Source organism: Dioscorea cayenensis, chromosome 9, assembly GCF_009730915.1.
Source record: "Dioscorea cayenensis subsp. rotundata cultivar TDr96_F1 chromosome 9, TDr96_F1_v2_PseudoChromosome.rev07_lg8_w22 25.fasta, whole genome shotgun sequence".
NCBI classification, from domain to species: Eukaryota; Viridiplantae; Streptophyta; class Magnoliopsida; order Dioscoreales; family Dioscoreaceae; genus Dioscorea; species Dioscorea cayenensis.
Genome location: NC_052479.1, coordinates 23,337,414 through 23,365,111, shown reverse-complemented (window position 1 = coordinate 23,365,111; position 27,698 = coordinate 23,337,414). Strand labels below are relative to the sequence as shown.

The 27,698-nt window shown below is 32.9% G+C and overlaps 1 protein-coding gene across 1 annotated transcript; it reads right to left on the bottom strand.

Moving 5' to 3' along the window:
• Positions 1-17,488: 17,488 nt before the first annotated feature.
• On the bottom strand, positions 17,489-21,335 carry LOC120269521 (peptidyl-prolyl cis-trans isomerase CYP22). Its single transcript, XM_039276861.1, is given in 8 exon segments — positions 17,489-17,797; positions 17,799-17,813; positions 18,267-18,323; positions 18,760-18,792; positions 20,303-20,395; positions 20,647-20,734; positions 20,859-20,882; positions 21,064-21,335. Coding segments are annotated over 8 exon segments (591 nt in total). The 5' UTR covers positions 21,249-21,335; the 3' UTR covers positions 17,489-17,701.
• Between the last annotated feature and the right edge of the window lie 6,363 nt (positions 21,336-27,698).

Below are 27,698 nucleotides of genomic sequence, written 5' to 3'. Positions count from 1 at the left end.
TAACCAATAAGGAACCTTGGCTACCTTGCTTATCTTTAGCCCAACAATTTGCTTTAACATGGCCAAACTTCTTGTAGTTAAAGCATTAATTGTTACTCTTGTAGTCACTGAATGACTATCTGAAATCACTCCCTCTTCCTCGACCCCAGTTGTGCCCTCTACCACGATTGAATCCTCTTCCTCATCCTTTAAAAGCTCCTTTGTCAAAATCCTTTACACCTGATGATTCTCCCCTCACATGAAGAGCACTTTCACTTAATCTCTCAGCACCCCAGTTGATCATCACCTCATAAGCCTGAAGTGAACCATTGAGTTCATCTAAAGAAAGTTTGGTGATGTCTTTGGACTCTTCAATGTCAACTACAACATAGTCAAATTTTGGATCAAGAATTCTTAGCACCTTACTAACAACTTCATCATCTGAGAGTTTATGTCCAAGCACTTTAATTTGATTGACAATAGTTACAACTCATGAGAAATATCTGTGAATACTCTCATTGTCTTGCATTTGAAGAGTCGTAAAGCTCTACTTGAGAGATTGATGCCTTACTCACATCACTTGAGAGGATCCCTGGTACTCACCTTTGATTATTTCCCAAGCTTCCTTTGTAGTTGCAACTTCTACAATTTGGTCAAGTATTGGTTCATCCATAGCCTATTGAATTAGACACAATGCTTTTGCATCCTTTTTTTCTCCCATTACTGAATTCATCCTCATTCTAGGCCAAACCTTTCTCCACTAATTCCCACAGATCTTGTGAATGAAACTAGCATCTTTATCCTAAAGCTCCATCTCACATACCCCTCTAATTTGAAGATAGGTACACACAGCTAAGAGAGACTCATTAGGTTGTTGTTGTTTGCTGCCATGGGCAAAGAAAAGGTGGAGAAGAGCTCTAATTCCATTGTTAAAGTTTAGAGTTATGATATATTGCAGAAAACCAAATCATTCACACATAGCAAGTTCTTATTCATACACTCATACAAAGAGTTCATCATACTAATGATATTATAGCAAAGTCTTTAACATTAAAAACATACACATAACCCAAGGAACATAAAGAGATATTCTAATATAATATAAAGCCAACAATATAGGCCATTGGTGTAGGCCAAATCTTGTCATTCATTAGTAGAGCTTTTCCTCCCACTTCAATCCCTAATTAATCCATCAACTAGGTTCAAATTAAAGCATCTTCCTACCACGTCGGCAGTCAACTAGGTCCACCCAAATTAAGCTCTAACACATCAACTGATTTAAGAAGAACACATATAACATAATAACTTACTTAACTAACCATTTATTACTGCATGATGTTTCACCATTTATTAAAGATAATCAAAACATCTCATAGCTCTTATTTGCAGGCTTTCTCACAAGTGCAACCATCACTCCTTTTTCAATTAATTCATAAAAGTTGTCACAGCAAAGCACAAATGAGTCTTACACTTGAATACCACATTGATTTAGCATTTTGTTCAACCATATCCCTTAACAAGTTGAAAAACATAATGCAATATATTCTGCTTTTGTTGTTGATAAAGCTACCACATCTTGCTTCCTTGAGAACCATAAAACATATCCTGAGCCTATAAAAGACATAGTACATGAGTTCTCTTCCTATTTTCCTTGCAATTTCCCTAGTCATTGTCTGAAAAACCTTCTAACTTGATGTTTTATGGTTGCAAGCACTAAAGTATTGATTTGTAGGCTTGGTTATGCATCTTCTAAGTGTTGAAGAACCTTGATCAGAACTATGGTAGTTTGACTTGTTCTGTAGAGTCGGTACACTGTGTACATGCATGGGAGGCTTGAGGCTGATTGGATGGATGGAATTATATGCTGGCATTGGATTGGATGGATGCTTCTTTTTGTTGTAACTTTTTGAAATTTCCATATGTACCTTCGTGTGCTACCTAGCTGATGAGCGTGAGAGTATATCAAAAACTAAACTTCCTAATCCTATCAATAAGTACACTCACGGCATATGCAATGTTCGACTGAGAATGTTTTAAATACATCAACTTTCTAGACAAGCCTTCCGTACTATGTAGCATCTGCTAGCCAAGAATCATCATCCACTTGCAAATTAATTCTTGTATTCATGGGAGTAGGCATAGGATTACAATAACTCATGTTGAACTTCCTCAACAAGTCTCTGGTATATTTTGGTTGACTAATATGAATTCCTATATCACTTTTGCTTCACCTCTAGGCCTAAAAATTAGCTCATCAATCCCAGATCACTCATGTCAAATGTTCTCTTCATATTCTCCTTAAATTCAAACACCATTTTAATAAATGAACCCATAATAACAATGTGATCTACATATATGCAAACCAGTAACATTTTTTTATCACCTTTTTATCCAAAGTGGCTTCATGAATGCTTCTTTGAAATCCTTGTTGATGAAAATATGAATCTATTTTACTGTACCAAGCCTTTGGTACTTTCTTGAGCCCATACAAAGCCTTCTTAAGCCTATACACCATGTGTTCTTGGCTTTGAACAATAAAGCCCTGTGGTTGTTCAACATTAATTTCTTCATTGACTTCACCATTCAAAAAAAGCCAACTTTACATCCATATGAAATACTTTCCACTCCTTTTGAGCTGTAATTGATAACATTAATTTTACTATTTCTAACCTGGGCACATAAGAGAAAACATCTTCATAATCAATTCCTTGTTCCTGTGTATACCCACGAGCCATTAGTCTTACCTTATGCTTCTAAACTTCACCACTTTCATTTATACTTTGTTTTATAAATCCACTTTGGTCCAATAATATTCTTGTCTGCTGGTGCCTAAATTAGCACCCATGTGTCATTCTTGTTGATAGCGTGAACCTCCTCTTCCATTACTTGCCTCCACATTGAATTTTTGTGAGCTTCCTCATATCTTAGTGGATCCTAAACATTTAAGGTAAAAGAATAGCTTTCATAAATATCTCTAAGCATTCGAACCCTACTAGTAGGAGACTGATCTTGTGATGACTCTTCTTAAGATATTGTAGGTGACTCCTGGGCATTTGATGTAGGACTCTCTTCATTATATCTCTTTGAACCTGAAGAGGTTGCTTCTGAAGTACTACTACCACCATGCACTCCATGCAAAATTATTTTCTACATGGTTAACTGATTACTACTCCAATCCAAACATAAGTTTTCAATGAAAGTGGCATCCCGACTTACTATGACACAATTAGTTGTAGGATTATACAACTAATATGCCTTTGGATTAGTAGCATAATAAAAATGCATTACTGGGCCCTATCATCAAATTTTTGGAGTGAATGTGATGGTATGTGAGAAAGTGCAATGCAACCCAAAACCTTTAACTAACTTACATTTGGTTTTACTCCTCTCCATGCTTCATAGGGAGCTAGATTTGGCACTATAAGAGTTGAGGAGATGTTAGACAAATAAGTTGTTGTAATTGCCTCAGCCCAGAAGGAAGTTGGAAATTTCTTAACATTCAATATACTACTGGCTTTGTCAACTAGTGTTATGTTTTTAAACTCAGCTACACGGTTTTGCTGAGATGAATATGGGGCTGAGAGTTATCTTCTTACACCCATCTTTTCACAATATTCTCTAAATTGGATTGATGCAAATTCACTTCCATGATCAAACCTCAAAATTTTCAGCTTTTACCCTATTTGTCTCTCCATGAGAACATGAAATTTCTAAAAACATCCCAATGTCTCTAACTTGTTCTTCAAGAAGTAGACCCAAGTCATTCTACTGAAATCATCAATAAAAATCAAGAAGTACTTACTACAACCCAAGGATTCTACCTACATTGGCCCATACAAGTCTGTATGTATTAACACAAGTCTCTCTTTGGCTCTCAATGTCTTTCTTGTTAGGATGGGCACTTCTATGTTGCTTACCAAAAACACAAGATTCACACTGAGAAAACTTCTTCATAGAAGGCATTCCAAGCACCATTCTTTTTGATCTAACAACTAAATAACTTTGTAGCTTAAGTACCTGTATCTCCGATGCCATAGCCAAGCCTTTTCTTCCTTATTAGTTTACCAAGTTAGCCGGCCCTACTTTTGAAGCTTCCAATGGGAACATATTGTTCTTGGTTCTTTGAACCTGCGCCAACGGCAAACCTGTTTTGTTATCACATATAATGCATGCATTCCTCTCAAACTTGATGTTGTATCAAGAGTTCATTAACTGACCCACGTTGAGAAGGTTATGCTCTAGAGAAAGAATGAATTGCATATCATCTATTAATTTTATCATCCGATCTAATGTTCCAATTGCTATTATTCCTTTACCTTCCACTTGGAGCTCCTTATCATTACCCAAATAGACCTTATTCTTTTTAATTTCATCCAAACTTTAAAAGATCTCTCTAGCACATGACATATTGTTGATTCAACCACTATCCACAAACCATATAGAGTTCTTTGAAGCTTGACATCCCATATGCACCATAAACAAGTTTGAAGGCTCATTCTGTTGATTGGTTTCTAGTGTGACACCTGCAAGTGCACGGAGTCGATCAAGTAGTACCTCTCGCACAAGCATGAGAAGGTCATATTTCCAGGGCCCAAGAAGCTATCCTTACTTCCTCTTCGCATGTTGTCTAGCCTACATATGCGAGTGATGTGTTCTAAACTACAAAGTAATAGAAAGAACTATAAGATGAGTGTCTGCAGTCAAGGCAAAGTGGGGGTAAAATCAAGGAATGAAGATGGTCACGGATGTGGATCCCAGGGCTACTAAAGTAAGAAGGATGCTAAAACTATCATGCAATTGGTGGTTTGGACCAAGAGATTCCTAAGATAGGTCAACTAGATGGTCACGGCAATTGACCCCTAATCTGGTACGAGTATTGATACAGAATTTCTTCCTACCAAATCCTCCTACGATTGTAATACAAGCAGGGAATTCTCTAATTAGGGCCGAAACACAAACTAGGTCCAACCCTAATGTTGGAGGGGCATAAAATACCCGATGGTCACGGTATATTTGTACATGCATCCCTTCCAAGCTAGGTGTGTCTAGTATAAGGGCAATGGTCATACAACAAAGTACAACCTAGAAATCAACATACAGATCTCTCATGTATATCAATACATCAAAGTACACCAATCATGAATGCAATAGAATAAATCAAAGCATCGAACTACACAAGTTCACCTCAAGGTTCACTGACATCCGGTGACCTTGGGGTTTAGTTGTTCATGCTAACAAGATACATGGTAAAATCCACAAAAATAACTAAATAAAACAACATAAAACTCCTTCAAATGATGAATGTTGAGAGGCAAGTCGAGGAGAGCTTCCAACGACGCCACCAAAGGGGTGCTTCCTTGCCCTCTACAACCTTAAACAATGGGAGATGATGCTAGATCTTGCTTCTTCCTTTGATTTCCTTGCCTAAAATATCTTCTTGAGCCTTCTTTACAATGGATTTAGAAGATGGAGAGGAAAGTGTTGATGAATGCCTCCAAAAACCCCTAAAAAGTTCTTTTAAAGACCATCTCAGCATGGCTTCATGGCTTATTCACGGGCATGAAGGAGCCCGTATGAGTCTCGGGATTTCGCCAAAAAAATCTGTGAAGTTCTATAATAACTATGCATTCTTCAACCAGCTCACAGGCGTCTTCACGGGCGTCAACAAACCCGTCAACGAAACCTGAGGCTTTGTCGTTTCCTAACTTCTACGTGCTACAATACTGCTGCAGTATTGCTGCAGTACTAGGGCTCTAAAACACCATTTTCGGTGTCGTTTTCCTTGTCTTTTGCGTTGTTGAGCTCACCTGGGCATCCTTAAGACCTATAACATGAATAAGACCTATTAAACAATACAAGCGGCAACAATTCATCGATTTATACAATAATAATACAACATAAATACATATAGAATACACACATTTAGGTGTTTATCAATTTCTAACAAAGCACATAATGTTGTTGCTATAAAATATCATAAAATTAAATAACACCATCAGAGGCATGCGAAAGCAAAAATAAAAATTGTGATATGATCTAATTATTTTAATGAACACTTTATTTTAGTTCAAAGATCTAGAAAATTACCTCTCGATCTTTTAAGACATTTCCTTTGATGTGCCAAATTAGTCCTCAGATTGTCGTAGATCTTCTAGAGCCGAGCGAAAGTCCTACACCTCTAGATCACATGCTGGAATTAAAAAACAATCTCTTCTTCTCCAAATAGTGGATAGGGTTAGACAGGAAGAGAGATTGGGGATTTTCTCATTAGAGAATCAATTGATTTTCCTCTAGGGTCAGAGAGGAGTCATATTTATAGAGACTTCATAAAACATGATAAATATCATCATTGAAGTTCTATTAGAAATATGAAACTCCATAACATGATAAATATTATCATTTAAGTTCTATTACAAATATAAGTCCTAATGTAACTAAAACCACTTCTGTCTTTAAGTCCTTATAAGTTTGATTAATTATTCGACTCTATCAAACTTTAATCAAAATTTAAACTTAAGACAAAGCCCTAGACCAATTTGCAATTTCACTCATCCCATGAAATAAAATTATAAATTGACAATTTTATCCGTATACTAAAAACGGGACTTATTCTAAATCCCTTTAAGTGTAACTCTCTATGTTCATTTCGATTGGCAATGGGAGGATACCAAAGGACGTGGGTGACACCTAGCCAGCCCCATGGTACCACTTCGTCACCCAATTGAACACGACTGAGTAAATCATTATGAAACTTTCCAATAATGATTACCATATATATATAAACCCTTTGTTCTTGTATCCTAATTGAGTAAGAGCCATGGTAATTGTCAAACTCACTAAACTCGATCATATGCAAATACTTATAGTAGAGTAAGATTACCAAACTACTCTTCATATCTCATACAATTAGTTTGACTGCCTTGGCATAGGATACTAACTCATTTACTTCTGAGAGAACGATTTTTTTCTTGATGATCACTCACAACTACTACTTGCCTGCAATAGCCACACTTTGATGTTGACCCTACCAAAAGGTAAATTGAGTCTAACAACTCTCGTAACAAACTAGATGTCACAAACACATTGCTTCAGAGGTTGTTTAAATTAAGAAGTTCTTGACAGAACATCAGGTGGTTCCAAGTCAACCATTGAGAATGTGCTTGAGAACCCATCTTTAACCGAAGTCAACATGCATATATCATTTCCTATTAGTAGAGTATCAGCTACATACACTAAGAATGATATCTTGCTTCCACTAACCTTCTTATAGACACATGGTTCATCTTCATTCAAAAGTTTTAGCAACTTAATCAAAATGAAGATTCCAACTACAGGAGGCCTACTTAAGTTCATAAATAGACCTATTAAGCATACACACCTTATGAGAATAAGACTTGGACATGAAACCCTTAGGTAGCTCCATTTAGATTTTCTCCTCAAGGTATCCATTCAGGAACGCAGACTTCACATCCATCTGCCAAATCTCATAGTCTAGGTATGTGGCTATAGCAAGCAAAATTCTGATGAATTTGATCATAGCTACTATAGAAAAGGTTTCCTTATAGTCAGTGCCCTCCTACTTACTATACCCTCTCGTTACTAGCCTGGCCTTATAGGTATCCACCTTGCCATCCGGACCAATTTTTTTCTTGTAGATCCACTTACACCCAATAGGAACTATCCTTTTGGGGTAATCTACTAGAGTCCAAATTTGGTTCGATTATATTGAATCCATCTTTTCTTACATAGCATCTTGCTACCTAGTAGAGTCAGCATTTATCATTACTTGATCAAAAGTAGAGGGATCCCCTCCAAAGAATCCTTCTACTACGACATACAAATTATGCCTTCTTTGTAGTAGATAACCATATCTCTCTTGCGGTCGAGATACTCTACTAGATCTTGGAAATAGTGGTTGTGTCATAATAGGTTTCATTCATTGTTCTTAAATAATAGCCTCCTCAAGTGTTTCATTTTGTTCTTATAGAACAATCGACCTACCCGCTCCACATTCTCGAATGAACTCATCTTCCAAGAAGTGGGTTTGTAAAGCTAAAATAATCCATTGATCATCATGCAAGTAGAAGAGGTATCCCATCGAATCCTAGGGGTAACCATCAAAACATCCTTTTAAGGATCTTGCCTCCAACTTTTTCCATCTTAGTCTTCTTGACATAAGCCTAACATCCCCAAATTTTAATGCGTTTAAAATTTGTTTTCCTTCTCTTCCACATTTCATGCTGGGGTCTTAGGGATGGACTTGGAGGTATATCTATTAAAGATGTGTTCAGTAGTGAGAAGAGGATGACACCAAAAAAATGGGCAAGTCTATGTAGCTAAGCATGGAACAAACCATGTCCAACAATGTTTGATTCCTATGCTCAACTACCCCATTTAATTGAAGAGTCACTGGTGGTATCAATTATGAAAATATCCCATGTTCCTTTAGAACAAGTCAAACTCAGTATTCATCTATTCACCACCATCGATTCGATTGCAATGTCTTTTAATACAATGACCAGTTTGATTTTCCACTAAAACCTTATACTTTCTTAACATGTCAAGAGCCTCTGACTTGTTCTTCATTAAGTATATATAACTATACCAAGAATGGTCATCAGTAAAATTTATGAAATAGTGGATATCCCAGATGAGCCATCTCGTTGATTTGCCCATAAACATCGATGTGTGATAAGTGCTATATTATACATGTAGTATCGATTATTTTTAGCACTTAAGTTGTCTTTAAGTGAATGTTTTTATGGATAATTGGTACTTTAATTGTTCCATTATTTATCATATGACAAAAAAAAACACAACAAGAGCCAAAGAAAGGAAATCAAGAGTAAAATGGTGGCAAAAGCAACAAACAGAGAACTACACGGGCAAAGTACATGCCCTTGTAGACTTTTAGAAGAGGAGCAAGTAGAAAATCACACAGACACCATGTGATCAGCCTCACACATCCCGATCATCTTCTATTGAGAACATGGGCTGCAGAGCTTGTTCCACACCCATGTATATTTGAAGAGCTACAGAGCTTGTCAAATCCTTCTACTGTGGATTTGACCTTGCTCTTTTGCATGTATTACTTCGATTGATACGTATACTTGTGTGCATATTGCTTTCAGTCAATCAGTGTGCACTAAATCCAAAACTTGTACAACCCTCTCAGGATGTCCAATGAAAGGGGACTTGGTTATCTTGCCAAAGAGAAGACTCACATGTTAGATAAGGATCCAATCCCAATGGACCTATAAGGCCATCTTTCTCCAACTCATGGATCCTTTATTCTCCAGTATGACCTAGTCTTGAAATGCCATACAAGTTTTTGATTTATCTCATGCCTACCATGGCATTTAGTTATAGCATTTGCAACATACTTATTCTAGGGCATTCAAATAATGCAATCCATTTAGTAAAGAGGCATTGCTAACTAATTTATTTCCAAAGTAAATATCACAATTAGTTTCACCAAATTTAAAGACATATCTTTTTCTAATAAACTAGAACATAAGCAATGTTATTTAACCCATTTGGTGATACTAAACAATCCTCTAAAACTAAGACAAGTCCATAATATAAATTAATAGAAGTAGATCTTATGTGAGTTGATGTGACACTCTGTCCGCTTCCTATGTTGATCATCATCTCTCGTTCATCCAGCTTCAATCTTCTTTCGAGATCCTAATTCATAATTCAAACATGAGCACTAGTTCTTGAATCAGAATCCAAGAAGTAGAAAATACAAATATTGAACAATTAGGTTTGAAAACAAATCATTCATTATCTATAGCATTATTCTGTTCCTAGCTATGGGCAATCCGGTGTCCAATGACTAGCCTCACCATAATGGAAACATTGTCCCTTTGCTTGGAGCTCTCACACTCATGAACCGTGGGAGCCTTACCTTTCTTCTTACTCACTCCTCGCGTAGCCTTTAGGAGGAGGTGTAGTAGGATTATTAGCCTTTAGAATGTACCCAATTAGCTCTACATTGAAAACTATCCTCAAATTCCCAAGCCAATCTACATAATTAGACCCGATAAGGACATTATCTCAAGCAAAATATTAAGTGGGTTATTTATCATATCGAGGAAATAAATGCAAGAAAATAAGGAAACCAAGATTATTAGTTTATTTATATTATACCCAAGTTATATTAAGGTCTTTAAATAAAACTTGTCTCCCACTACATTTTTCGAAATATACACTCCCACTATAGAAATTGAAAATCCTCGTTAGTAGGATCTCATAGTGAGTGATTGTGTTCTTTATTGAATCCAGGGGAGCTCAACCCATACAGTATAATTGCACCACTAGAGTCAATAAAGTAGCCTCTCATGCCAATCTATTCCATAGGTAGTCCAATTAATTTTGGCCCATAGTTTACTAAGCCTCAACCCATACAGTTTAATTGGCCCATAAACTATCTAAGTCAAGTCCACCAACTTCTGTCAATCTAACAATTGAATTCCAACCCCTCAACCTATACAGTATAATTGGGGATGAATTTGTTTGGACTGATGGCATCCAATGCACCAAAAAGTTCTTAAAGTTATAAGCGAATACATGACCCCCTCATACATGAACGATATCATGCACCCTCATAACTCTAATCACCCAAAGCTTGGTGGTGAGCTAGGACATATCCCATGCCCTTCAACTTAGTGTTTTCTTTTGGGAGAATTTATTTGCATGTAACTAATTAGGTCTCATATTACATAAAACATACATGTATAAAATATGACATACATACATATTCAAGCCATCACACGCATAAGATCATGAACATTTAAGATTAACCCAAGTTAATAGGTTAATTTAAAAATAAAATCCTAATCTATTACATGGCTTGGCGCTCTTTACAAAAGATGTAAATATGACTTCATGCCTGGCTTCTTGCTCCATGTATTCTCGGACTCTTGTGTCACTTGATTATATTTTCTCTAAAATTTACAAATATGTATCCTAGATATAATCTACTTTTGCAAAGATTAAAGAAAATTACATTGTACACAATGTGACCCAAATACATAAATGCAAAATAAAATAAATATAAAAAGGCCTAAAATTTCATGATCGTATACCATCCATCCATTCAACACATTAAATAAAAATAAAACAATCATAAATTACATTGATGTGGGTCCAATTTTATTTAAAATAAAATAAATAATAATAATAAAATCAATTATAAAAATAATTATAAAAATAATAAATAAAATAATAATAATAATAATAAACATATATATATCCGTGGGCAATCCACACACTGCGTAATGTTCACCGCCAAGCAACACGCACAAGCATTTTGCGTGGGGCCCACACAAATTTCAATTTATTTATTTATTTAAATATTATTATATATTATTATAGGAAATGATGAGGAGGAGATTGCAAAGCTACAAAGACATCTAGCAATTGAATTCGAAACTGAAGAATCTTTGGAGGCCTAAACTATTTTTTAGGAGTTGAAGTAGCTCGATCACATTAAGGAATATGTCTCTCACAAAAGAAAATATATTATTGACTTGTTAGCTGAAATAGGTATGCTTGATTTCAAGCCTACAAGAACTCCAATTGTCCAGAATCATAAGTTAGAAGAACACCCAAACCAAATACCTACCAACATAGAAAGATACTAGCGACTTGTTGGAAAGGTAATCTACTTGTCAAACACACAACCCAACATTTCCTATGCTATGAGCTTAGTAAGTCAGTTCATACATAATCCGAGTGAAGAACATATGAACATTGTACTTCGAATCTTATGATATCTAAAAGCATCTCCAGGAAAATGGCTTATGTTCAAAAAGTGCAGTCACTTGAATATCGATGGATATACAGATGCAGATTGGGCCAGAAGCATTACTGATAGAAAGTCAAGATCATGATATTTCACTTTTGTTAGGGGCAACTTAGTAACCTGGAAAAGTAAGAAGCAGAAGGTAGTTGCATTATCTAGTACAGAAGTAGAGTTTGGAGGGATTTTAAAGGGACTGTGTGAGCTTCTTTGGTTAAAAGAATTGTTAAGAGAGATTGGCTACTCATTGGAGACAACTATATATGAGATTGTTTTGTGACAATAAAGCAGCTATAGAAATAGCCCCAAACCCAGTTCAACATGATAAGACCAAACATGTTGAAGTAGATCGACATTTCATCAAGGAAAGGCTTGATGCTAGAATTGTTCAATTCTCATTCATGAAATCAAAAGACCAACTTGCAGACATTCTCACCAAAGTTGTTTCAAGTAAGGTGTTTCATAGTTCACTTGACAAGTTGGGCATTCAAAATATCTATGCACCAATTTGAGGGGGAGTGTTAGGATGAGCTGTCATTGATTGCTAAAATTATGGGATTACAATCAATCAATTCTTTGGAATGTGGATCACCATGTTTCTAGGGATATGACATATAAATAGTTATTCTATAGCCTGTTTTGTAGCCTTTTATGCTCTATACGAGTATAACCTTGTATAATGGAAAGGTAAGAAAGAAACAATTTCTTCAATTTTGAGTCCAAAGCTTTCTATATAAAGACCTTAGTCTGATGTGAAGGACCAAAGAAAAGTTTGAATAAATTCTCAGTTTCTCCTTTTTCCTTGCTATGCTCACTCTAACTCAACTCTTAGTTTGCTTAAGCTCACATCTTTAGCAACTTGAAGAGCATCCCTCTTGTAGTGGTATCAGAGATAGGTTTTAATGTATACCTAAGCTTACTATTATTACCTATCTTCTCGATAAAAGCTTTTGTTATTAATAAATTAGGTTCCATTCTTACTATATTGTAGCCTTTTGATTTTATAAAAATTTTTATATGCTTGTATAAGGTACTTGATGCGACTAAATAATCTGTCTGTTATGTAGCCAGTTGTGACATATCTTGTATCTGGATTCTTTCCCCTATTTTTTTCAATTGATTATTTTCTAAAATTAACCTTTTTACTTCAGCCTCTAAAACTTTTATCCTTTTTGGCAATTGCGAAATTACCTTTTTTTTATGTACTTTCTTTATCATAGCTAGAATTCCTTATAAATCTTTCTTTTTCTTCAAAGGTGACATTAAAAAGCTCTAAAGCACATCTCCTCCAAAGAGTCAATTCACAATTAACACATGTAAACCTATATCTTAGTACATTGAGTTTATAATTTTTGTCACTTTTTCTTTATAATTTGGCTTGAATGACTCCAAATTATGTGTAAATTAAATCTTCTACTTGGTTGCATTGTTCTTATAAAATAAAAATAAAAATCTAGGGAAAGGGTCTCTAGTTTACCTTTTATGATTAATGGTTTAAATGATAAAGATAAATTATGCCTTTTGTAAACAAAGAAAAAAATAATGTGGATGCTGATATGAATACAAGTTGTTATTTAGGTTATATTAATAGTCTGAATGGCGTGGATGACACGTTGACATTCCTGTCAGCATCCATATCATTCTTTATCTCTGTCTTTTAAAAAAAAAATAATTTCTTTTTATAATCTAAACTCTTAATGCTTTATAATTTTTAAAATTTAAGAATTTATATTAACCTCTAAACCCTAATACTCCAAATATTATAAAATCTTATACCCAAAATTCAAAAAACCTAACCACTAAATATTAAGCCCTAAATAGTGAATATAACGGGTTTGATATTTACAATTTAGATTTTGAGGGGGTTTTCAATTTACCTTTTACACTTTATCATATAAACAAATAAGTTTTTTTATTAAAAAATAAAAATAACATGGATGTTGATATCGATGCCAACTTGCCATCCACATCATCCGAACTATCAATTTGGCTATATGAGTAATGGTATTTTAGGCCAAATTGGTAGTCCGAATGACATGGATGCCAAGTTGGCATCCGTGTCAACATCCACATCATTTTTTCTCTTTTTTATATAAAAAAACTAATTTCTCTTTATCATCTAAATTTTTGTAAACGATAAAGTGGAAACCCCCTTCCTTAAACCCTAAATAATAAATCGCAAATCCCGTAAATTTGTTACTTTAGGGTTTAGGGCTTGGGATTTAGGATTTAGGATTTCGGATTTATGGTTTATCTTTTTAAATTTTTTGTTAAATATTTTATAATAGAGTAATGATATTTTTACCGAATAGATTTCCCGAATAGGTTTCCCGAATGACGTGGATGTCAAGTTGGCATCCATGTCAGCATCCACGTCATTCTTTCTATATTTTTTTTAAAGAAAAATTTAATTTCACTTTATTATCTAAATCCTAAATTTAAACATTTAATCGTAAAAGATAAACATGTAAATGATAAACCGAAAGCCTCTCTCTAAACCCTAAACTGGAAATGGCAAACCCCCGTAGGGGGTTTGTGATTTCTTGTTTAGGGTATAGGGCATAGGATTTAGGGTTTAGGGTTTAGGGCTTAGAGTTTAGGGTTTAGTATTTATTATTTAGGGTTTAATTTTTTAGATTTTTAGGGCATAGATTTTGTAGTATTTGGGTTTATGATTTTAGATATAGTTTTATAAATTTTTTTTTAATTTCAAGTATTTAAGAATTTTTAAGGTTCAAATTTGAAGTTTATATAAAAAAATTAATGACGTGGATGAGGATGTGGATGACAAGTTGGGCATCCACGTCATTCGGGAAACCTATTCGGTAAATTTATTCGGTAAAAATAGCATCACTCTTAAACATTTAATCGTAAAAGATAAACCATGTAAATGATAAACCGAAAGCCCCTCCCTAAACCCTAAACTGAAAATGACAAACCCCCCAAGGGGGTTTGTGATTTCTTGTTTAGAGTTTAGGGCATAGGATTTAGGGTTTAGGGCTTAGAGTTTAGGGTTTAGTATTTATTATTTAGGGTTTAACTTTTTAGATTTTTAAGGTATAGATTTTGTAGTATTTGGGTTTATGATTTTAGATATAGTTTTATAAAAAAAAATTTAATTTCAAGTATTTAAGAATTTTTAAGGTTCAAATTTGAAGTTTATATAAAAAAATAATAATAATAATGACGTGGATGAGGATGTGGATGACAAGTTGGGCATCCACGTCATTCGGGAAACTTATTCTGTAAATCTATTTGGTAAAAATAGCATCGCTCAATGTTTAAATTTAGGATTTAGATAATAAAGTGAAATTAAATTTTTCATTAAAAAAATAAAGAAAGAATGACGTGGATGCTGACATTGATGCCAACTTGACATTTACGTCATTCGGGAAACCTATTCGGGAAATCTATTCTGTAAAAATATCATTGCTTCTATTATAAAGAGCGATACTATTTTTACAGAATAGATTTACCAAATAGGTTTCCCGAATGACGTGGATGCCCAACTTGTCATCCGCATCCTCATCCACGTCATTATTTTTTTATATAAACTTCAAATTTGAACCTTAAAAATTCTTAAATACTTGAAATTAAAAAAAATTATAAAACTATATCTAAAATCATAAACCCAAATACTACAAAATTTATACCCTAAAAATCTAAAAATTTAAACCCTAAAAAATAAATACTAAACCCTAAACTCTAAGCCCTAAACCCTATACCCTAAATCCTATGTGGGCGTTTGTCATTTCCAGTTTAGGGTTTAGGGAGGGGCTTTCGGTTTATCATTTACATGTTTATCTTTTACGATTAAATGTTTAAATTTAGGATTTATATAATAAAGTGAAGTTAAATTTTTCTTAAAAAAAAATAAGAAAGAATGACGTGGATGCTGACATGGATGCCAACTTGAAATCCACGTCATTCGGGAAATCTATTCGGTAAAAATATCATTACTCTTTGTTTATTGTAGATTTCAAAACTATAAATTTATTTTGTACATATTTTATTTTTAAGTTTTGTTTTTAATTAAAAATGATATGCATGCACACCAGGTATTTTTAATTTTGGCTTTTAAAAGTGATGAATGTATTTTCTATTAATTTGTAGTTGAAAGTAATTATTGTTATTTAAACTATAAATAAGTTATTCAACCCAAACAACAACAATAAAAAAATCAAAATAATTACCATTTAAAAAAATAAAAATAAAAATAATAAAAAATATTTAAAAATTTTCACTTTTGTGATTGTTTAAAAAATAATTATGTTAATAATAATAACAATTTTTAAAAATGGCTTAAAAAACCAAGAAGATGATGTAATACTAACAACAACAATAATAATATACTTTCAAAATAAATGTGGTTGGAAAAATATAACTTTTAAAAAAATAATAATAACTTAACTTAATAAAGGTTAAAAAAAATTTCTATTTTTTGTAATTTTTTAAAGAAAAAAGTGTTAATGAGCAATAATTTAATATTTTTAAAATGCCAACTCATCACTAAGTGATGACATGGCTTGATGTGATGGATTTAAACCGATATTGATGAATAAATTTTATATTAGATTATTTTAATAATTATAAAAAAAATTATATCGGGAAAAAAACCCTAAGAAAAAGTTTGGTGGCCTGCTGCATAATGGCCAAAAGCCATGTTAGACAAATAAAATAGCCCCAAGTTATTATTATGATTTTAAAATAAAAGAGGGTTGAAGTTCAAAAAAACAAAAAAATAGCAAATATTATCTCATCATTTGACTTCTTCTGCAGCTAAAATAAATAAGAGAGCATATCCAGGCACTGTGAGAAAACCAAAAGACACAAGATGCATGCATTTTTTTGGGGAGAGGCGAACCCACTAGAGACCCCAAGGACATGCACAAGCCTCAATGAAACAATTGGGGACGGGGCCGCGCTCACGTGAGCGCTGGAACCACTCATACACAACCACTATTCACAACTCCCAGAAATGTACCCTCAGCCGATAATCAAACTCTCACCACTCGGTGAGAGCTCTATCGGCGACCCGTGTAGCAATAGACTCGCATGTCGTTGGCGATGCATGCATATCTTGTTGAGGAAGTAAATTCAAATTTTAGCTCACATGCATAAATAGAAATAAATTCAAATTTTAGTTTACATGAATAAATATAGGTGTTATAAAACTCAACTTCTTATATGCACCCATCTTTGACATGTGATTTATCCACATTTGGTCACCAAAATAAAAAAAATTTAATGGATTTGCATAACATTGATAAGCCTCAAGCAAGCATATTCAAAATCTTCTCACGTCCTCTCTTTAGCCTTCATTGATGAAACGTTTATTATTGCAAAACATATTTGATGTGTAAGATTGATAAAAAAATTTATAAATTTTATTATAATTTTTTATATAAAATTATATAAAATTTTAACTCTTGTTGTAATTAATAAATTTATCATATTATTATATAAAAAAATTCAATAAGACAGATAAAACTTAAATTTGGATCCGAATATCCGATATCCCAATTTAAACGAGATACCAAATTTTTAATATCTAGTTTAAATCGGGTAAAATATGAGTCGAGTTTTTGCCGATCCGAAAAATCGAATACCCACATAAGTTATCATAACCAAACATGATAAAGTCATTCCTATGTGTTACTTTCCCGGGAAAGTAGATAACTTTCCCATGTACCAAACACAACCTTACAGCAAAAGGAAAAACCACATCTATAAGAATTCCATATACTAGCTTAGGATTAACATCTCACAAGTAACAAGAGCTTTCCCCAGCTTCATGAAACTTGTAACTTCATCGACAATTTCAATTATAAAAGACAAATCAAGGCTACTACCTTTTATAGTTCAGTCATTCAATATAGATGGAAGTTAAATATCTCATAGGAGGTTATCACAGAACTACATTTCGCCACATTCAGCTATGAGACATTGAAGTTTAGGACGATTGTTAGGTCCAGTCGCGACATTCTCGATCTTCCTGACGACCAAAAGACCTTTCACCCAATACTCTCTGCATCAAAATTGTTATCAGAGGCAATTGTCAGTTGGCTAATGCAATGACTTTTTAAAAAAATCCATAAACAAAATGCTATAATCAATAATTCATGTATCTCTCCTTGATAAAATGTACTAGGATCACAGAAGATCCCATTAACACACCACTGTTTAGGGTTCGTAATCTGGCACAACTAATAAGCATCTGAAAACGAATAGCATATGATAATTGGTAGAAACAAATTTATCAATTGCATAGTTAGAATGAAAACAATACTGCAGAGTAGACTACAATAAGATATTTGTTTAGAGGGGAGAAAGCACCAACAAAAGCAACTGAATCCATGTGAAGCCAAATCATTACATACAATCTCCATTATCTCAGTGTCTGCTGATCCAACTAACCTATCCATGCAGTTTTTGAAACCATATAATAATGAAGGCTGCATAACTTATTAAAATAACTTACCCCAAAAACGACATGCTTATTGTCCAGCCAATCACATTTGGAGCATGTTATGAAGAACTGCAGCAAAATTAAAAAAAAAAGTTTATAAAGAGATAAAAAAATACTATAAAAATGAAATAAATATAAACATATATATATATATATCCCAGCAGCATAATGATATAACACTGAATTTGCATTCAAGAACCATCTGAAGTCAAAAAGGACAAAGCATCTTGCTGGATTATATTTCTTGAATTGTGAAAGATGACAGGATTTCATAGTGAAAAGGAAAATAGACTTTCAAAAACAGAATGCAGTTATGTGCATAAACACATAGTATCTCCTAACTCCAAAGCTGCTCAACACACATCATGATAAAAGAACTTTATGCAAACACATCTAATGTGCAGGGCAATATTTTCTAGTACATGCAAACTAGAGCACTGCTAAGTTTTAACACATTACTCATACTCTGCGATTATATTTACGGTCAAAAGAATGTTATGATTACCTGGCATCCATTAGTCCCAGGCCCACTATTTGCCTGCAAGAATGCAATCACCTCACATTCAGGAAATGGAGAATGACAAAAAAAATAATAAATAAATAAAATAATAATAATAAAAAGGTGATTTCATGATTGAAAACAAATAGTAAAATAGACAGAGGGAGTATTTCTTATTGAAAATTTGATCAAGCTTGTGAAATGATCTTTGATGCAATTTATTTATACATCTAGAATACCATGACAAATAGTAGGATGTTTCATCAATCTATGCAGATAGGATAATTTTGTAATAACTTAAATTCAGACATGAGCAAAGTGAAGATTGCTGGTTAGAATAACTCGATGGAATTCTCTGATGATTAAACATTTAGGTTCCAATTAACAAAGGGTATGATGTTCGAATTGCATCGAGGTGAATGTTGAAACCAACATATAGGTATAGACAAGCATTTCAAAATTAATTTTGATTGGCTAAGGACTCTTAAGATTCCTAGTTTCCAAGTAGTTAACCAAGAGGTCATCAAGCCAATAACGAAGATATACTCTAGAATGTCAGGACTCAATCTGAAGGCTGGATGCATTCATTCAATACTTCTTCAAAAAAATGCATTTCAATAAACTATGCAGGCACTCCCTTCCCTGCCCAATAAAACTCCAAATCATACATCACATCTGGTTAACTCTCCTCCCTATCATCTGTTTCATTCAGCATCCAGAAATGATTTGCACTTGTTATTTTATGCTTGTGGAGCACTTTATGAAAAGATTTATTCCATAATGTAGGTGACTGTCAGATTTAATACAGGAGGGTTTCAGTCTCGTTCTTCACATTCATGAGGATCCAGTTAACTTTATAAGCTAAAGATTGATGGAAATCTTGATCTTTTTTTTTTCTTTGCCTCAAAATGACTGCAAATCTAAAAATGAACACAAAATACATTACTCAAGTGTCATCCAAGACATGACCTAAATTGATAGCATTTTAGATTCTTCTAATTTGTTCTTTCATGGGCAAACATCCAGTCTTCCATACCAATTTAATCTTTAAAGAGACGGACTATGGTTATGTTTCTAAAACAAGAAAAGTAGAGAGTGAGAATCAACAGAGAAAGGAACATTTATTTAATATATCTAAAAATTTCATGAAAAGAATCCACATGTCTAGTATCTAATAGTGCTGGTAAATCAGGATTTGATGGCTATGGCTTTTAGAATACAACAAAGAAAGAACAATATCAGCTCAATAGTCAAACTTGGCAGACCTCCATTAGCAATAGTTGACAGTTGTTTAAACCAACTATTTTGTAGAAAATGTCCTTCCATAGAACAAGTTTATAACCAAAAAAAGGGGTGAAACCAGTTAAGATGATTAGAATAATACTGAGGCACAAGTTCAGACATGGAATAAGAAAACAAGTTAGAATTTCCAGGATAACATAACAAAACCCTAGAACAAACATCACAATCATACTGAATAAGAATCTCATGGCCATGGTTCAGAACTGATCAGCATTTTGGCAACTAATAGCATAACAAAATAGCATACCATAGATAGCAGGCCAGGACCTGTATGCTTTGCAATGAAATTTTCATCCTCAAACTTACTTCCATATATGCTAACGCATCCACTACCATCACCCTGCCAAAAAAATAAGCAAAGAATTTGAGAATTTACTAAAAAAATACTCTGGTATAAATCAAATCTGTCAATTATTAGTCATTTCAGCTAAATGTCTAAACAATTCAACCACAGGAATAACAAACCTATGTACAAAAATCCAACTGATATGACATGCCTATGCACCCAAAATAATTAAACCAAATACTTGACTTAAATATTGGCAAGAGCATTGAACAGTAAAGACTGATCTCATAATAAAAAAGGCATACCTTCAAAAAATCACCACCTTGAATCATGAAATCTTTAATTACTCTATGAAAATGGCATCCTTTGTAACCTACTGGTACTCCTGCTTTTCTACATAGTTAAACAAATCTATCAAAAACAAAACTGAGCTTCAACTCATACATTAAAATGAAAGATTTATGAACCCTCCATGGAATCAATGCAAACAAGTCCAAAAGCAGTAAAATTTCAGTACCTGTATTCACCAGTGCAGAGCTGCCTGCGCCGACGTCAAGATGAACGAGAATAAAAAAGAAGAAATCTTTAAAAAAATCACAAGTTAAAGAATCTAAACCAAATTTTATTAAAAAAAACAAAAAAGCAACAACTTTTAGAGTTGGGAGATTGAAAAGTAGGGATCCAGAGAGAGAGAGAGAGAGTGATGCGCAAAGGGGCATGACCTAAAGTTCTCAGCGGTCTTGGGGGTGATGTCAGCGAAGAGCTCCATCTTGATGCGGCCGGCGGGAATTGTGCCGATGGTGACGTCGAAGAAGACGATGGGGTTCTTGGGGTTTGGAGGTCTCTGATGCCAATCCGTGATGACGCTTGTGGCGGTGGGAACGTTGGTGTTGTTCGCTGCCGCCATGGCGATGAGCTTTGAAGGAGTGAGACAATTGAAAAGATGTCGAAGGGCTGAATGAGAACAGAATCGGCTTCCTTTTGAAATTGATTTAGTTTTACTCAACAAAGAAATATAAAATTATAAGCATGCTATTTTTAGCGAATATATTTACCGAATAATTTTCTCCGAATGACGTGGATGCTCAACTTGTCATACACATCTTCATCTACGTTATTTTTTTATATTAATTTCAAATTAGAACTTTAAAAATTTTTAAATACTAAAAATTTAAAAAAATATATATAAACTATATCTAAAATCATAAACCCAAATACTTCAAAATCTATATCCTAAAAATCAAAAAATTTAAACCCTAAATAATAAATAATAAACCGTAAACTCTAAGCCCTAAACCCTACATCCTATGCTCTAAACCTTAAACAAGAAATCACAAACCACTGCGGGGGTTTGTTATTTCCAGTTTAGGGTTTAAGGAGGGCTTTCGGTTTATCATTTACATGTTTATTTGTTAGGATTAAATGTTTAAATTTAGGATTTAGATAACAAAGTGAAATTAAATTTTTCTTAAAAAATAAAGAAAGAATGACATGGATGCTCTATTCGTTAAAAATATCATTACTTCAATGTTATTTTTACTCGAATAGATTTACCGAATAGGTTTCTGACGTGGATGCCCAACTTGTAATCCACATCCTTATCCACGTCATTATTTTTTTATATAAACTTCAAATTTGAACCTTAAAAATTCTTAAATACTTGAAATTAAAAAAAATTTATAAAACTATATCTAAAATCATAAACCCAAATACTACAAAATCTATACCCTAAAAATAAAAAAATTTAAATCCTAAATAATAAATAATAAACCGTAAACTCTAAGCTCTAAACCCTAAACCTTAAACTCTAAACCCTAAACCCTAAATCCTATACTCTAAACCTTAAACAAGAAATCACAAACCTGCTGGGGTTTGTCATTTCCAGTTTAGGGTTTAGGGAGGGGCTTTCGGTTTATCATTTACATGTTTATCTTTTAGGATTAAATGTTTATATTTAGGATTTACATAATAAAGTGAAATTAAATTTTTCTTTAAAAAAAAATAAAGAAAGAATGACGTGGATGCTGACATGGATGCCAACTTGACATCCACGTCATTCGGGAAACCTATTCCGGAAATCTATTCTGTAAAAATATCATTACTCATAAACAAATGGTATAATACCTTAGTTGGTCCCTCTACTTTTTTCTCTCTTCCTTTTTGGTCCCTTTACTCAGAAATGCTCCCGACTAGTCCCTCTACTTTTGAAAATGTGCTCACTTGGTTAAAAATGCTCCCAACCAGTCCCTCTCTTTTTAGAAATATGCCCACTTAATCCCCCTAAGTGGGCACATTTTTAAAAGTAGAGGGACTGGTTGGGAGCATTTTTAACCAAGTGGGCACATTTTCAAAAGTAGAGGGACTAGTCAGGAATATTTCTGAGTAGAGGGACCAAAAGGGAAGAGAGAGAAAAGTACATGACTATTTTGGTGATTATACCTAAACAAATCTATTCTCTATCCAATATTTAAAAGATAAATAATAGTAATAATAATAATATATTTTTTTCAAAAATAAATGTGGTTGAAAATATCTCATTTTTGTGGTTTTTAAAAAGAGAAGAATGTGTATTAAAAAAATCAATATCATAATATTTTTAAAAGGCCAACTCATCACCTAGATGACGATATTATGATGTTTTCGAAACCCATGTTGATAAATAAATTTCATATGAGGTTATTTTGATAATTATATAAAAAAAGAAACGTTATATTTGAAAAAAACCCCCTTTTTATGGAGATACCTCAACAAATTTTTTTGATATTTTTTTGAAATCCTATCTGTTTTCAAGGAAAATTGTAGGGCTATTTCCCTTATTAGCCCTTTTTATTTATTATTTTTTGCATTTTAACCTTTTTTTAATAATAATTAAAGTGATTTATTTTGGGTTTTTTAACCCTATTTTTTTAAAAAAATATTATTTCTTTTCTAAATTTTATTATTTTTTAAAAACCCATTTAATTTAAAAATATATATTATTATTTAAATAGCCAACATTTAAAAAAAAACCATCAGGTGTGTTTTTTTTTAAATTTTTGCTTTCTACTTATAATCATGATGTATACTGACTTAGGTAGTCAAAATCAAGTTGGAACGGACCCGGACACTAGGCCGGTCCGATTCAACCTATAAAATTGGGTAGAAGAAAAACCGCTTTTGAACCCGATGGACCGGCCGATTCAATCGGTTTCAGCAATGAATTTTTAAAAAAAGCCTAATAATCTAATATTAATATCTAAGATTATATGGTTCATTGTCTCAAGACCAAGACCCTCCACTCCACCAATATTTTAAAAACCGGACCGGTTGTCGACCTGGTTAGGCAGCCGGTTCATGGTCCAACCGGTTGAACTAGTGAATAGGTCGGTTCAACCGGATTTAATATTTTTCAAATAAATAAATTTTTAAAAATTAAAAAATTTAAAAAAAGTAAAAAAATAATAATTTAAAAAATAAGGAAAAAATTAAGAAAAAAAATAAAATTACATATTGCAAAGTTATATTGCCTTTATAAGGTCACAACATGTCAACTCTACATAAAATTTAATTTTTCAAAGAACAATATACATGAATACAACCATACAACAAATATTCAAAAATAAAGAATTAAATAAAATATAAGTATACAACAACAACAATAACAACAAAAACAACATTAAAAAAATGACGAATAAAATAAAATACATGTATATAATGTCTTGCTTTTTGTTTTTGAGAATGAGTTTAATTTTAAAATTTTAAAATAAATAATCCAACCGGGCGGTCCGGTTCACCGGTTGAATAAGTTGAACCAAACGGTCCGGTTACATGGTGTTTTGTGTGACTAACCGGACCGGTTTACCGGCCGATTCCCGATGAACCGACCAGTCCAGTCTTGTTTTTAGAACATTGCACTCCACCCCCATGACCTAGGTCTTCAGACTCTCCACCGGATTCCCATCCCGTCAAGCACCTGATCTCCCTCCCAATCCCGACAAGCAGCAACACCACTGGTCAAGCACTGGATCTCCCTCACCGATCAAGCACCGGATCTCCCGCCTAGTTCCGTCAAGCAGCGGCACCACTGGTCAAGCACCGAATCTCCCTCACGTCAAGCACTGGCACCACTTATCATCTCTCCCGTCAACCACCGGCACCACTTATCATCTCTCCCGTCAACCACCGGCACCACCCATCACCTCCCGTGAGAAGCATCTAATTTATTTATATGTTTGTTGTCATGTTGATGTAACTCATGCAAGTTGGCATGACATTATAGTTTCTGGTGTTTATTAAGGGGTGGCAATAATCTGTCCGGACCCGCCGGCCCGGTTTTGTCCGGCCCGGAATAAAAAGGGTTTGGATATAAGGTTTTGCAAATCCGGGCGGGTTCGGACTATGGCTTGGTTGTCCGGATTTAAATCGGGCGAGTCCGGACATAGAAATTGACAAAGGCCCGCTTTTAACCCATAAAAACTTTAAAAGCTCACAACCTTAGGCCCATTTGTTTTAAGCCCATTCTTCTAAAAACTTTAAACATCTATTGTTTTCTATTAAGACTTAGATTTTTCTATAATTTGAGTTGAGTTTTGGATTATTAATGTTTTTGCATTTAATGTGAATTAAATTATTTTTTTGTATAATTTAATATTTGAGCGAACTTAAAAAATAACTTATAGAATTCGGACAAATTTGGACATCCGGACAACCCGGGTTTTAAAAATAAACCGGGGTTTTGGACATACCAAGTTTGTCCGGATTTAAAACCGGGCAGGGTCCGGACACAAGTTTTTTTCTATTTATATTAGTAGTTGTCCGGACCCGGTTTTGTCCGGACCCGAATTTTTGCCACCCCTAGTTTATATTCTATATTCCTATGGTTTTGTTTTGTTCCTCAAAGATATATAAGTAGATGTGTGTTTTTCAGATCACAAATGCTACATTATTCCTTGAGTTGAGAAACCTGTGGCATGAAAACACTTGATATAGGATAAATAATCTAATAATTTTTTGTGTTTATGAAAACAACGTTTGTGTTTATAATCTAATATGAAAACATGTTAAATAATGCCATGCCAATATGATAAGATAGCATATCCCATGGTAATATGTATTTGATTTAAAAATTAATATAGGGGTGTATTTGATTTAAAAATTAATATAATATTTAATGTATTTTATTTTATATTTTTATTTATTAAATCCGGTTCGAACTGTGATTGGACCTCTTGATCCTTAAATTTGGCCTTCTCCAGTTCAAAAGTTTGGTCCGGTTTTGACTACCTAGATACTGACACAAATGTTTTTAACTATTATTTTATACAATTATACTTTGTTAATAGATTAGTCCATTATCATTATTTTATTTTATTTAAATAAATTGCTTCTAGTTAAAAAATTTGTTTCCTAATTTTTTTTCCTAAATAACGTTCGCTATAATAATAATAATAATAATAATAATAATAATAATAATAATTTAAAATTTAAAAAAATTTTAAAATTAGTAAATTTTAGAAAACAATAACAATTTCTTTTAAAAATATGTTAAAAACCACAAATAAGTAATTTTAGTAATTATAAAAGGAAAAGGATTAAAATACAAAAGCCACCGTCTTTTTCCATTTAAAATACCTTTTTAAATTAAATTAATAAGTTATTATTTATTATTGGATAAGGGAAAGGATTACTTAAACAATATATATATATATATATATAATTTTTTTGAGGGAAAACATAAAAGTTACAAATTTATTATTTTACCTAGTTTATTTTTATATTTTGGGGTTTAGTCATTTATAAAATTAATTTGTATTTCAAAATATACATGTTTATTTACAATAATGATATTTATTTATAAAAAAGGAAATTTGCGGGTATACGTGTAATATTTAGTTGTAGGGCATACAAATAAATAATAAAAAAAAACTCATGAATTATTTAGGGCATGAAAACACTTGATATAGGATAAATAATCTAATAATCTTTTGTGTTGAGAAACCTGTGGCATGAAAACACTTGATATAGGATAAATAATCTAATAATCTTTTGTGTTTATGAAAACAGCGTTTGTGTTTATAATCTAATATGAAAACATGTTAAATAATGCCATGCCAATATGATAAGATAGCATATCCCATGGTAATATGTATTTGATTTAAAAATTAATATAGGGGTGTATTTGATTTAAAAATTAATATAATATTTAATGTATTTTATTTTATATTTTTATTTATTAAATCCGGTTCGATCTAACTGTGATTGGACCTCTTGACCCTTAAATTTGGCCTTCTCCAGTTCAAAAGTTTGGTCCGGTTTTGACTACCTAGATACTGACACAAATGTTTTTAACTATTATTTTATACAATTATACTTTGTTAATAGATTAGTCCATTATCATTATTTTATTTTATTTAAATAAATTGCTTCTAGTTAAAAAATTTGTTTCCTAATTTTTTTTTCCTAAATAACGTTTGCTATAATAATAATAATAATAATTTAAAATTTAAAAAGTTTTTAAAATTAATAAATTTTAGAAAACAATAACAATTTCTTTTAAAAATATGTTAAAAACCACAAATAAGTAATTTTAGTAATTATAAAAGGAAAAGGATTAAAATACAAAAGCCACCGTCTTTTTCCATTTAAAATACCTTTTTAAATTAAATTAATAAGTTATTATTTATTATTGGATAAGGGAAAGGATTACTTAATATATATATATATATATATATATAACTTTTTTGAGGCAAAACATAAAAGTTACAAATTTATTATTTTACCTAGTTTATTTTTATATTTTGGGGTTTAATCATTTATAAAATTAATTTGTATTTCAAAATATACATGTTTATTTACAATAATGATATTTATTTATAAAAAAGGAAATTTGCGGGTATACGTGTAATATTTAGTTGTAGGGCATACAAATAAAAAACTCATGAATTATTTAGGGCAAAGTAAATACACTAAATTTTTAATGAATAATGCTATGCAAACAGAAGAGGCTTCCCGGAAGCAAAGACGGCTGCGAGACACACTCATCCATCCGCAGATGGGCTCGACGGAGAAGAGAAGTGCGGCGGTGGCGAGACTCTTGGTTGGTATGCTAAGCTTCTTCTTCTTCTCTTCTTCTTCTTCTTCGCTCTGTGTGTGTGTGTGAGGGGTCCAAGATTCTTGGACATGTTTTGATTCTATGGTGGAATTAGGGTTTGTTTCTCGTTGTTTTGTTTAGTGTTTTTAATGATCTTTGATGGGAATTGATTTGTAGAGATGGGGATGTTGGATGGCTTATTGGTGTGATGGGGGGTTCTGGTGATTAACTTTTTGTTTGATTTGTTATGAAAAAGTTTGGATTTGGTGGTGAATCATACTATATTCT